This window comes from Trypanosoma grayi (assembly GCF_000691245.1).
Source record: "Trypanosoma grayi strain ANR4 Tgr_414_V1, whole genome shotgun sequence".
In the NCBI taxonomy this organism is placed as follows: domain Eukaryota; phylum Euglenozoa; class Kinetoplastea; order Trypanosomatida; family Trypanosomatidae; genus Trypanosoma; species Trypanosoma grayi.
In genome coordinates, this window is record NW_008826033.1 from 1 (window position 1) to 12,364 (window position 12,364).

At 57.7% G+C, this 12,364-nt stretch overlaps 7 protein-coding genes across 7 annotated transcripts; all 7 read right to left on the reverse strand.

Annotated features, from left to right (window-relative positions):
• Positions 1-433: 433 nt before the first annotated feature.
• On the reverse strand, positions 434-958 carry DQ04_04141000 (putative RNA-binding protein; the record flags this gene model as incomplete). Its single annotated transcript, XM_009313363.1, has 1 exon — positions 434-958. The coding sequence occupies one exon, from the start codon at positions 956-958 to the stop codon at positions 434-436; it is 525 nt and encodes a 174-aa protein (XP_009311638.1).
• A 976-nt stretch (positions 959-1,934) lies between these two features.
• DQ04_04141010 (dolichyl-P-Man:Man7GlcNAc2-PP-dolichyl alpha6-mannosyltransferase) lies at positions 1,935-4,133 on the reverse strand (the record flags this gene model as incomplete). The annotated part of the gene is made up of 1 exon (XM_009313364.1): positions 1,935-4,133. The coding sequence occupies one exon, from the start codon at positions 4,131-4,133 to the stop codon at positions 1,935-1,937; it is 2,199 nt and encodes a 732-aa protein (XP_009311639.1).
• A 588-nt stretch (positions 4,134-4,721) lies between these two features.
• Positions 4,722-5,750, reverse strand: DQ04_04141020 (putative ribosomal protein L11; the record flags this gene model as incomplete). Its single annotated transcript, XM_009313365.1, has 1 exon — positions 4,722-5,750. The coding sequence occupies one exon, from the start codon at positions 5,748-5,750 to the stop codon at positions 4,722-4,724; it is 1,029 nt and encodes a 342-aa protein (XP_009311640.1).
• A 196-nt stretch (positions 5,751-5,946) lies between these two features.
• DQ04_04141030 (hypothetical protein) lies at positions 5,947-6,552 on the reverse strand (the record flags this gene model as incomplete). Its single annotated transcript, XM_009313366.1, has 1 exon — positions 5,947-6,552. One exon carries the CDS (start codon positions 6,550-6,552, stop codon positions 5,947-5,949), a length of 606 nt encoding a protein of 201 aa, XP_009311641.1.
• A 191-nt stretch (positions 6,553-6,743) lies between these two features.
• Positions 6,744-7,487, reverse strand: DQ04_04141040 (putative esterase; the record flags this gene model as incomplete). Its single annotated transcript, XM_009313367.1, has 1 exon — positions 6,744-7,487. One exon carries the CDS (start codon positions 7,485-7,487, stop codon positions 6,744-6,746), a length of 744 nt encoding a protein of 247 aa, XP_009311642.1.
• A 198-nt stretch (positions 7,488-7,685) lies between these two features.
• Positions 7,686-11,771, reverse strand: DQ04_04141050 (hypothetical protein; the record flags this gene model as incomplete). Its single annotated transcript, XM_009313368.1, has 1 exon — positions 7,686-11,771. One exon carries the CDS (start codon positions 11,769-11,771, stop codon positions 7,686-7,688), a length of 4,086 nt encoding a protein of 1,361 aa, XP_009311643.1.
• Positions 11,772-11,994: 223 nt separating this feature from the next.
• Positions 11,995-12,291, reverse strand: DQ04_04141060 (hypothetical protein; the record flags this gene model as incomplete). The annotated part of the gene is made up of 1 exon (XM_009313369.1): positions 11,995-12,291. The coding sequence occupies one exon, from the start codon at positions 12,289-12,291 to the stop codon at positions 11,995-11,997; it is 297 nt and encodes a 98-aa protein (XP_009311644.1).
• Positions 12,292-12,364: the final 73 nt, after the last annotated feature.

Sequence of the window (12,364 nt, forward strand, 5' to 3'; positions counted from 1 at the left end):
CTGATCCGCCGCGCGGCACTGCAGCGCGACGTGGCCCTCCTTGTTGCACTTGAAGCAGCGCTGCCGCTGTCGCCGCTCAATCTCGAGGCGGTGGCCGTCAAGCTCTGCCCCGCTGAGCCGCAGCGCCGCGCTGCACGCCTGCTCGTCGGCGAAGCCAATGAAGGCGAACTGCTTCTTGTCGTGGATGAAGAGGTCGACTGGCTCCCCGGCGGGGGCGAAGAAGGCGCGCAGGGCGTCCTCCGTCGTGTTGGGCGGCAGCCCCTTCGCCACGACCTTGCACTCCAGCACGTTCTCGCGCGGCCCGGCGCGCTTCTTCTCCACCTCGATGGCGACGCCGTTCACCTCGCGCCCGGTCATCTGCAGCGCGGCCTCAAGGGACTCGGCGTTGTCGAAGCCAACAAATGCGTAGCGGCGGCGCGGCTCTAGGAAAAGATCACTGATGGCACCAAGTGGCTCGAAGAGATCGCGCAGCTGCTGCTCCGTCGTATTCTCCNGGCTCTAGGAAAAGATCACTGATGGCACCAAGTGGCTCGAAGAGATCGCGCAGCTGCTGCTCCGTCGTATTCTCCGCGAGGTGACGCACCGCAATCTTGAACTCTTCACGGAAACGTTTGCGGGACTCCGCTGGCGCGGCATCGTCTCCCTCCGCCGTCTTGGCTCCATTTGCATTGTTGTTGCAGTTGTCGCCGGAAGCCTCATTCTGTTCGTGCTTCTGCTGCTCCTCCTCTGTCTTCTCTGCTTCCTTCTTATCGACCTGAATGGTGGCACCCTTTTCGAACTCTATGCCGTCCATGTTGAGCGCCTCGTTAAAGTCGTCCGCGTTGTCAAACGAAAGTGTTGCAGCGGTGCCGTTCAGCGCGCATTCAGTCACTTCGCCCACACGGCTAAAGAAGTCGCGAACGGCGTTTTCGCTCGTCTCTTCCGGAAGACCTCTCACTTGAATTGTGTACGGCGGCATTTCGTGGAAGAGTATAGAATCCCTCCTTTACTTTGTAGTACTCCGTGTAGTCGGCCTTCGTTTACTTTGAGTTCTAGTTAGTGTTTTCTTCCTTCTTATTGTCTTTCACCTACCTGCCTGACTCTTTTCCCTCCAGATTAGTATGGTTGTGTGACTGCGGAATGAGTACACTGCCAGGCCCAGAGTCGGTTTGTTTTGTTGTTGTTGTTGTTGTTGTTGTTTCAGCATCAGGAAGGATTCAAGGCAGCAACCAATGTGTGCATATTTGTATGAGATGTGACGGTGGTGGTGTTTGTTGTACCTATTGATGTGAACAGCAGCATGCGCACATGACCAGCAAATCAGTTTCCCCCACCCGCCCAAAGTTGCCTTTACCCGTGGTATGTGTGAGACGCACGCATCTTTTGCGTATGTATCTGTTTCTTACGAATATTACTTTTCCGTTTCGTTTCCATTTCACCCCGCTAGCACACCAAAATGTCAAAGCCAAAGCCGACCCCACTCCCCCTCCCTACCTCCCTCCTCACGCGACCAGTTGATTTCCTCAGAGCCCACACCTCTCTTCGCACGAACTGCAGCAAAAACACCATTTCACACTCATCAACACCGTCCACAGAGAGAGAGAGAGAGAGCGATCCCCAGATATTACCGTACAAACTCCTGAGGGCACGCCGCATCGCCCACGCCGTGCACACCACAACCGTTTACCGGCCCGCACACCTCCCAAAGTGCCCGCAACCGTCAGAGAAACATCAACACCATCCTTCCCACCACCAACCTCCCGTTCGTCACGTCATCCTCTACAAACACACATATACATATGCCTGTACGCACAGAAAGGAAAAGAAAACGCCTTCAGCATCCGTCACAGCCCCAAATATCACTCATAGACACTTATGCTGCATCCACATAGACAGCACCACACTACACAGCCAAACCTTGTCGGTGGCTCGCAAAGCTTCACAAGGACACATCACTAGCAGCGACGTCGCAGCGCCAAAAGAAATGGCTCTCCCTCCGTATCTTCAATAGCAACAGACTTCTGCTTTAAGAACGTCAAGCGTCTCATCCAACGTCTCGTCAACGCTGTCCAACTCGGTAAATGCACTGTGAAAATTTCCTCAAATTCCCCGCGCTGACGGTGAAGCTCCCGTTGTGAGTACCGTACCAGCAGGTAGTCGAGCCCGTCACTACGGTACACGTCATGCTCCTCATCAAACAGCGAGGGGTCTTTGCTGTACCGAAGCCGCACAGCCCCCGGAAACAGGTCGCCACTGTTAACTGCAGCACCATCAGCGGCATGATCAAGGTCAAAAACACTTGGTTGAAGACTAGTTGTGTCAACAAAGTTATATTCACGCCAGCGCCCCGTATTGGGATCCTTTTCTTCCACAACCCGAAACTGCACGGCGAGCGGCAGCACTACAAGGGCAGCAAGCCGGTGTTGAAGGGTGTACGGTGCATCACCAGAGTCTGCAGCCCACTCGCCGCCCCTCCACGAACGCTGCAGGTTATGTTTCTTCTGGAAGCGATTGATGCCTGTCATTCCCGCGTATGCATCAATGAACAACGTGACGGAAGCAATCTTGTCCGGCTCCCCCAATCGCAACCTGCTTGTGCAGGAGGATGCGTTCTGAATGTCTTCTGTGATGATATCATGCAGACGATCTAACGCCTCGGCCCCGGGGTAGTTGTACATACTCATGTGCACAGATATTATCACCGTCCCCAGCTGCAAGGCGTAAAACGCCAGAAGCGTAACAACGACACCTACCTTCCAACCAGATTTCTTGTTTTTGCTACTACTAATCCTACTAATACTACTACTACTGCTACTACTACTACTACTACTAGTGATGGTGGTAGTCATGGACTTCTCAGCTAGAGTTGTCTTCTTCACCTCATTCACCACTGGAGAAGGCGTCGGCGCCAAGATGAACTCATTCAATGACAATGAGACAGCGGCTGCCACCGGTGCCAGAAGCCACGGGAACGCCACCATGATGAAACGGATCTCCTTGTGATGCAGCATGCTGTACAAAGCCACAAATAGACTTCCGGGAATTAGCAATACGCGGTGCCGCACACTCACATCCACCCAAAGCGAGAAGAGTCGGCGAAAATGTGACGGCCGAGAGAATAATGATGATGGAGTCATGTTCGTATTTGTAGGGCGTCGACAGCACACACTCCACCACGCCAGGCACACCAGAAGGAGCAATGGCGGATAGGCGAGCAAGAGGGCGCGTGGAAGTGCACGCGAGACATACCAATGCGGCGGCATTCGCCCCCATCGCCACGACTGATTCTCAACTGTGTTAAAAAGCAACACGACGCTCTCCGGCCAGAGCCAACGTCCCCATAGAAAACTGTCCAAGCCCACACTGCAGTAAAGCGCCACCCCCACTGCACAAATACCAGTCATTACACCCCACACCAGCGAAACGTCACGCCGCAGCAGCAGGAATAGTGCATACGGCACAAGTAGCACAAGAATATCACAGCGAAAGAGCGCTGCCGCGGCGCTCAGCAACGCGATGGATTTATAATGTCGCCCACGCAACGTGCAACCGCACGCCAGCGTACAGAGAATAAGGCCGTACGTGTTTGGCAGTGGGCGTGTCGCGTAAAAAATCAAGTGAAACTGCGCGATGCACAAGAGCAAAAAAACAGATGATGCACGACATTGCAAGCGACCAACCTGACCAGCCGGCAAGACTACTGTCTTTTCGCATACATCAATGCCCCTTGCCGCATAACACAGTGCGCCGCACACCAAGAAGCCCAAGACGAGGCGACACGCGTGCGAGAGCAGCATTGGGTTCTCCACCACCACCCGCTCAATCGAAAGCAGCTGTGTAGCGGCTTCCTGCGGTGCGTGTTCCGCCCCAGCTAGGCGGTGAAGCCACAGAACAAACAGAGCGTTCACCGGCTCCACCACAAATGCAAAGGGTAGCAGCGCCAAAACAGCAGTGAGCCAGGCCCCGAAGAACGTTCGCGGCACTACCCCTGGGAAGTCAATATGGTCCCCGCAGGCGGTGCTGCGGCAGAAAAGGAAGTCGTGCATCGCCTGCATGCCAAAACTCTCCTCCACCTTCGTGTAGGGGCAGAGCACCTCACAGGCAGCAACACATACGCAGAGAGCCAGAAACCAAAAATACACTTGAGCTTCCATCCGCCTTATTTCAGACTGTCATCAAGATTCAACACAAGAGAGCAGGGAAAAGACTCGTCAACATCAACTCCCAATAGGTCACACAGCGGTTATCAAGAATGAAGAGAAACAAAAAAAACATCAGACCCCACGTCACCTTGCTCCTATTCGCACAACGATGGCTACATCGAGGGCGTCCAGACTCACGTACAGAATCCACTGGTTGTCCGCCCACAGCGCAGCTTCCGTTGCCGGCATCCCGCCTACCGCACACACGAGCAGATGCAAACAGCAAGCAACCGCACCGCCCCCACAACACCACATCCCGCCAGCACAGGGCACACAGCACGCTCGGTCACCCGGCACGCAGCCCCTCATCGGGCACCACGCAGCGCCAAATGGCGGAGCACTTCGAAACAGATCAAGGTGACGGATCCTGTGCTATCGTCGCATCCTGCACACGCACACGTACCAGAAGACTCACATTCCCACCGCGCCACCAAAACAGAATTAAAAAAACTGCTACGTGATCACTTACTCGGAGTAATCCACGCTGCAGCACCAGGAATCTGGTCAGGCTAGCAGAGCAGGAGGCAGTCACACAGCCCCTCACTGCTGCGGACCGTCTCTTGTCCAGTACACCTGGCCCTCCATCTTCCCCTCATCCATCTGATTGCTGCGCTCAATCTCCGGGAGGCGGTAGTTCATGAAGACCAGCTGCATCTCCTCCAGTGACATGTCCTTCACCCACCCCCTCGCGTTCAGGTAGCGGCGCGCCATCTCGCGCTGCTTCAGGTCCTTGTGGTACGGACTCTTCGGGTGGCTGGCCTTCCACAGGGCATGCAGAAGGCTGGGGTCCTGCAGCCCCTCCTCGATCTGCCCGTCCGTCAGTGGGGCAAGGTTGGGGCGGTGCAGTCGCTCAATCAGCGGTGCCTCCTCCAGCTCCCGCTGCCGCAGTGCCATGTACTGCTCCATGTGGATCTTGCGGTACTTCTCGCTCTCCTCCGCATACTGCTTCTCCGTCATCCCCTTCACGGGGGAGCTGTGCGGCGTGTCCACGCCAATGAAGCAGACGCCCAACCGGCGCGCCTGGCCCACCACACGGCGTACACGCGTCTCAATGAGCGGGTACTCCGGCCTGCCCCAACTCTGCGGCTTCATCTTGGCGATCTCGTACGCCATCTCCAAAGTCATCAGGGCGCAGTAGTGCCCGCGGATCGGCACGGGGCCCGTCTCACGCCGCTTCTTCCTCAGCGCGCGCAGAATGAACCATGCGGTCGGCGGTGGCTCAATTACGAATCGATACGACTTGTCAAAGTAGACCTGGATGCGCACAATCAGCTCCACATCGTCCTTGAAATGCGGCTTCGTGCGGTCATTAAAAACCTTGGCAAAGTCCATCGCCTTCAGGCCGAGCTTAGAGAACTCCTGCCCCACCGGGGGTCCCGTCGCCGCCTTCCCCGCCTTGATGAAGAAGCGCCAGTTGTGCAGCACACGCTTCCCTGGGAATTCCGGCACCGCAAATATGTCCTTTGCCTTCGCCAGAGCAGCCGGTTCCAGCAGACGGTTGGAGCCCGGCTCCACGTTCACTGTCTTTGGCCGGGCCTTCAACAGGAACGCCGCGCTCCGCTGCAGCATCGCTACGCTACCCACCAAGCCCTCTACTCTTTCTCCCACTCGGTAAGCATCAACGGGAAGGCGCAACAGCAGGCAGCGCACCAGTGTGGATAACGGGCGCAAGACACGCACGCAGGCAATAGAAAGACCACACCTGTGCACAACCAAAACAATGGCGAGTCGCCCTCTCACACAAACACACTCACACACACCTGTATCAGACCACTCTCCCGGCCTCCATCATGCAGCACAGCGCCTCGCGCAATCTCTCGTTCGTGTCGTCCCCCACGTCGCCCTCTATGCGCTGCAGACCATCATCCCGCACACGCTGCAGCCGCACCTCCAAATCAGCAGGCGTCACTCCAAGCTCCGATGCGTGCTTCTCCATACGACTATCCTCGCCGTAAAAGGTCCTCCGCTGGTGAGTGTGGCGCGCGGCCAAGTAGTCCAGCAGGCAGTCCCCGAGAAGCGTCACGCCCTCTGCGGCTGCGTTACCAAGCAGAGCAGCAGCAGCCTCCCTGAAGGCCTCGCTGTACGCGTAGCGGCCGCAGTGCTGTGCGACTCTCTCGAGCGACTCACGCACCCGGTCCTGTTGCTCATCCCCGCCCGCCGGCTTCGCAACCGCCCACCTCCGCAGCGCCCAAGTCGCGTTGAGCACGTCGTTCTGCACAAGATACGCCGTCACGAGAGCACGGTAAAGGAGGGGCGAGGGCCCCGCACCCGCGCAGAATGGGCCGCACTCGAGCCCCTCCGCCACGCTCAGGACCGCCTCCGTCCGCCGCCCACGCGCGTCCGCGAGCCACGGCTCCACGCCTGCGTGCATCACCCACAAAAAAAAGGGATCCTCTTAACATCAACGAGAGGCGAGGCGGGCAGCGATGAGACAATGATGAGCGCAAAGCAAATCAATTAAACCCACTCACGGATGTTACACACATAAAACAAAACAGCAACGCACCATTGCGACCATTCTAGCACTGGCACACTTTTCACAACCTTATCAGCATGCAGCGCTCACTTGCCCGCAGCCCACAGTGTATCGTGCGGGGGCAAAACATACGGAAGCGCCTCCGGCAAAATCTCCTGGGCCTTGGCAGACTTCTGAATCGCGTCCCACAGCGCCTCAAAGACGAGTTGGCCCCCGGCCTCGTTGAAGTGCAGGCCATCGTAGAAATATTCACACCACGGACCCTTCGAGTACGGCATTGTGTCTGCACCGTCGCCCAAGATCACACGGTACAGGTCGATCACAGTGACATCCTTGTGCGCCGCATTCTCCTCGGCCCCAACCTGCAGTGCAGCATTGCGGTATGAGCGCACTGCCACAAGACCGCGGCCGCAGACATCAGGGTCGCGACCGACATTCCTCATCCAACATGAACGTGCCTCGTCATCGACGGGAGGCGGCGCTAGAAGAAAAATACCGCCGATAGGGGCCGCGTGCTCACGCACAAGGGCAATGATCGCTTTCAGGTTCTCCTTATACTCCTCCAGCGGTACTTTCTGCCCTGTTGCAGCAGCGTCGTTGGATCCAAGCAGCACCGTCACAAACAACGGCCGGCTAATGTTTGAAGGCAGCAGGTGCACCCGCCGCGCATCGTCCTTCAGGATATCCAGCACCCATCGCGAGTTGTAGCCACTCAGTCCACGGTTCACCACATCCGCACGGCGAATGTAGCAGTTGCTGAGGCGCGACACCCAACCGGACAGGTAGCCCTGCTGTGTCAGCGAGTCACCAAGGAGGAGGATGTGATTCATACTTCTGTAGTCCCCTTTGCTTCGCCACCAGACGGGGAGAGAGAGAGAGAGAATGAGTAGGTGATCACACCAATACGGAAGCAGTGACCACGAAAAAAAAGATGGGAGGCTACGTGGGCCACCTTTTCACTTGGCGAGCCATTCAAGCAGAGATGTGATTTGCTCGTTCACATCCGCAGCGCTACTGTCAGGCTGCTCTCACAACACTCTTGTAGTGGGCAGCTGTGCCTCACTAGCAGCTCCAACATCGCTGCAGCGGCATGTGTGTCTCGCTGCTCCATTCATTTGCGCTTTTGGCAGCAAGCAGGTGGGGCAGACGACGCTGTTGACAATCCACTCCCGCGGCAACTTCATATGCCGGAGGTATGCCCACAGGGTCTCGCGATGGATATGCTCCTGCTGCTGCGGTCTCAAGAGCGTGCAGAGTTCGATAAGGACATCGAATCCCAGTTCATCATAGTCAGTCGTGTGATTCATCAAATCCGTTAAATCGAGGGCGAGGCTGGCCCACGGCCGCTTCTCATCCCAAGAGGTCGCTGTTGATCCCTCGACAGCGGCATTTAGAGCCGTCGTCGGGCAAGCGACCTTGCACATGGTGTGGATGATCTCCGCAACGTCGCGCACAGCTCCATGTATCGTGTCGTCCTCCAGCACCGGCACACCGGGTCGTACACCGCACTTCATGCCGTTGGCGAGGTCACACCCGCGCCATGGTAACTGTGACTCGCGTGCACGTTGCAGCACCGTCGTCATTGAGCGTAGAAGTTGCAGAGCTGTTGTGCTGGAGAGGGTGCCCTGCTCCACACGGCGCACTGTCTCCAGCATGGCTTTGAGTATTAAGCGGAGGGCGACGTCGTGCTCGGCTGCAGAGGGGCTGGTGGATGGTGACGGTGCATAGCAACAGTGATAACACTCCTGGCAAATCTGCGCGATATTCTGCAGTTGTAGAAACGCCCCACAAGACGCACATTTTCGAGGGCCTGACGGCACAGGCAGTAGCAGTGCGGTAGGCAGGTTGCTAACAGTGTCTTCGTGGTCCTTTGTCATTCCAGAAACCTCGTCTTGTGCTGCACCGGTAGTATGAGAATCCGTTGGTGGCACCGTTACTGTCGAGTCACCACCCCTTTGGATCCTCTCACCATAGCCGGGTTCTTTATACCTCAGTGGGTTTGACTGATAACCACCGACAGCGGCGACGTTGTGTGTGGCGCCGCAGTGACTGCACACCAGTGAACCTCCGCCCCCACCCCTCTGCAGATTCACTTCCATGCAGTTGTTACGCAGGCACACCCACAGCGTGCACGCAGCATATGGACGGTGTGCAAAGCACTTCGTACAGACTATGTCGCTTTTATTGGCGTAGACACTGCCACAATGTGGGCACGACGTGTAGGTGGGGTCTACAATAGCACCGCATGCACCATTCAGTTCCCCAGCGTGATCACGATCAATATCATCAGCAGTGCTCGGAGCAGCGAGCGATGTACCGCAACTGTGGCAAACAACACTCCACGCGGGATTCGTCGCGCTGCAGGACAAGCAGGCGCGTGTGTACCATGGAGCGTCGAGACGCGCCGTTGGTGCCGGCTTCGCGCCGCCGCAGCCGTGGCAGTGCGTAAGAAGCCACGGGCTCAGTGTGCCGCACTCTACGCAGCGCCACAGCGTCTTTGATGGGCCTGCCGAAGCAACTGCGCTCAGCGTACCGCAGGACGGGCACCACGGGCGCAGGAGCCCCATTGGGTTATGTCGACCGCACGCACCGCAATCGAACGCTGTCTGCGTCAAGGCCTTCTCCATTGTCGGCTGAGCGGAGCCACACTTGGCGCAGTAAAATATGTGTTGTGGCTCATTTGTGTGGTTGCAGCGGGCACAGCGCCAACGACGCAGTGGGTAAACGGTGCTCTCATCCCTCGCACGAAGTTCACCGTGCTCACTAGTGTGCTGCTGAGTCTCGGCGCCACACACCAGGCAGGCGGCGGAGCTGGTGGGCGAAAAACCCCCGCACGCACGGCAGTGGATCACAGCAAGCTCCAGCGAGCCACACCGCCTGCACGCCGTTGCGTGTTTCTTGTTCCACTGCCTACAGAGGTAACACTGCCATGGCTGTCGCTGCTCATCCGCAAAGTGTTTGTACTCCAAGGCGTTCGTAACAGCGGAGACCACCCGCCGATCTCCCCCTGCTGACTCCGCCACATGACGCGAGAGAGTCTCTAGTGCCGTCAGTGGCAGCTCCTGCAGGAGTGCTAGGTAAATTGTTGCGTCAGGGGACATTGGTACGATATGCTGCAGCACAGCATTCACGCCATCTTCGTAGTTCAGGTGCAGAAACTGCAGTAGTGCTACACGGTACACCGGCAGCCCGGGTTGCGCATGCTGCAGCAGTAACAGCAGATCAAAGTGCGACGTCTTCACCGTATCTCGGCACTCAGCAAGCAGTGTTGTGTACACCTCCACCGTCTCTAAGAGAAGGCCGTCGCGTTTGTACGCCGCATTCGCCACGCGGCGGTGCAGGAGAGTACTCAACAACTCCAAGCGCTCCGGCGTCGCCATGCACAACTTAGTCTCGTCTGGCAAAATGAAGCTACGCACGATGGCGGCGAATGCCACAGCAGCGGGTATAGGGAACGACCACCTCCGCGTCTGCTCGTACAAGTCAAGCAATCGCTCCACCACTCGGGTTTTGCCGTCGCTGATGCAACTGCATGCGGCACCCTCCACCGCCTCCAGCATTATGTTGCGTATATGATGCGGTAGGCCCCCAGAGAAGTGTCTTCGCGTGCTTTCAAGGAACTGCGTGAATACGTCTACCGCCTCAGCGTACCTGCCGAGCATCACGAGCGCCTTGCCGCCCTCCCACGAGCCGCCGAGCGCGGGGCATCGGGTGAGGAGGCGCTGAATCGCCACATGGTCACCGCGGCGCAGGAGAAGCTTGAAGGAAAGTCGAATGCCTTCGTGCAGTCGCCGCACGATCCCTGCTCGTGCACCACGGTGCAGCCCGACGGCGTCGCGGTCGGCCCCGGCGGACGGTTCACTCCGTGCGAGAGTGTCGAGGTGAGCCACACAGCGCGCCTGAATTGCTGCCATCTCGTGTGCCGCCGCCTCGTCAACATCGATTGCCGTCTCCCCAATGTGGCCGAGTGTCATGAGCGTGTATGCGTCCAGCAGCATCGCCTCACGGTACACAAGAGGACCACAGCGTCCAGCTGCAGCAGATGGGTCGTTTTGGGGCCGCTCTCGCCATGGCGCTATAATGGTGTTGTGTAGCTCCAGCACCGGACGCACGCGGCCGTGGCGGCGAAAAGAGCAGATGACACGACGAAGTGACAGAAAGGCGCCTACCCGCACCGCATCTGTTACGCTCTTGTCGTCAAGCACGTTATGAGCATAACAGGCAATCTCATGTAAGAGGACATGCCAAAAAGGAGAAAAACTACTCCCTCGCCCAGTAACACCAATGCTGGAAGGCATCTGCAACAGCAGTGAGAGAAGCCGCTCCTCGTTCTCACTGTCGTTAGTGGTGCCGCTGCTGCTTCTGCTGCCGTCCTGATCAGATTCGGATGTGACCAGGAGTGCATGAGAGGGTGCGGCGCACGCAGCTGTTATCGCGGCCTCCAGCAACTGCGGATCAGGCCGAGGAGAAACTGTGGCACGCCGCGCCAGCAGCCAAAGTATGCCCCCGTGCACCTTTCGAACCCGAAGTTCATGCAGGCTTTTACGGAGTGTAGAGCCGTCGCAATCTGCAGCCACCATGCGACGTGCCAGGGGCAGCAGCAACGCAACGCACAGGACGTCATCGGGGCGAATGCAATCCGCCACCAACGTTGTGGCACAATCCCACCCCTCCTGCAGCGTCCACGGCCACTGCTGCTGCTGCACCACAGCGCTGAGAACACACTGCAGAAACTCTCTCTGCACACCCCACACGAGCTGAACAACGCTCCCTTCTACTGCGTCGCCACCCCCGCCGCGCAGGCTATGCGGCGTTCGTACAACCCGGTGCAATAGTGCCGTAAAGTCGCGTGCGGCGATCCCATCTGCCACCATCGCGTCGCACACAACGCCCTCACGCAGAAGCCGGCGCAGCAGACACGAGCGGTACAGCCACGCGGCCAAAGATGGAGGTGCACCCACAGCTGCGGACGGGCTGCGGTGGCTGCCGATATGCTGCAGCTCCGCGGCAATCCGCGCGGCTCTTCTACGGCAGCCGTCACGGCGGTATTCCAGCGGCACCGCGAGACGCGCACGCTCGGCGACCGTTTTGCGGATGAATGGCGCCTTCAGCATTCATCCGAGGCCAATTTCTAGGTAGTGTTGATTTTATTGCGTTGGCTGGTGCTGGCACGCGACAAAGGAATAAGCAAAGCGAAATAGAGTTGAGAAAAGAAAAGAGAATGAGGAGTACATGATCCCTCCCCCTAGGCATGCATGGGTGTAGCTTGCACACATGAACACCAAGGCCAACACCTATGCGACCAGCAGAGACCAACTGGCAATCCGGAGAGTGGCATCACACGGAAGTGCTCTTCTCGAAGGATGCGCTGTAGAACGTCTCCACGAGGTCCTGCAGACTCACAGCGCGGTTGTTCGTCACACGAAGCCGCTCGACCGGCTCGTAGTACGGCACGAGTACTTCCTCCCGAAGTAACTGCAGTGTCCTCTGGATCACCTCCATTCGCGTCTCGGACACAAGCGGTGGCGGGGAAGAGGAAGCAGCGGCAGAAGTAGCAGCAACAATAGAAGTAGTCGCCGCAGTAGCGGGCACCCCTGAAGAAGATGAGACGGGGGTGCCAGGGTTCGGGTCCATTCGTTTCAATGAAGCACCTTATTGGTCCTTCGCCGCTAAGAAGATGGAACAAAATGTGTGTGTGTGTGTGTGT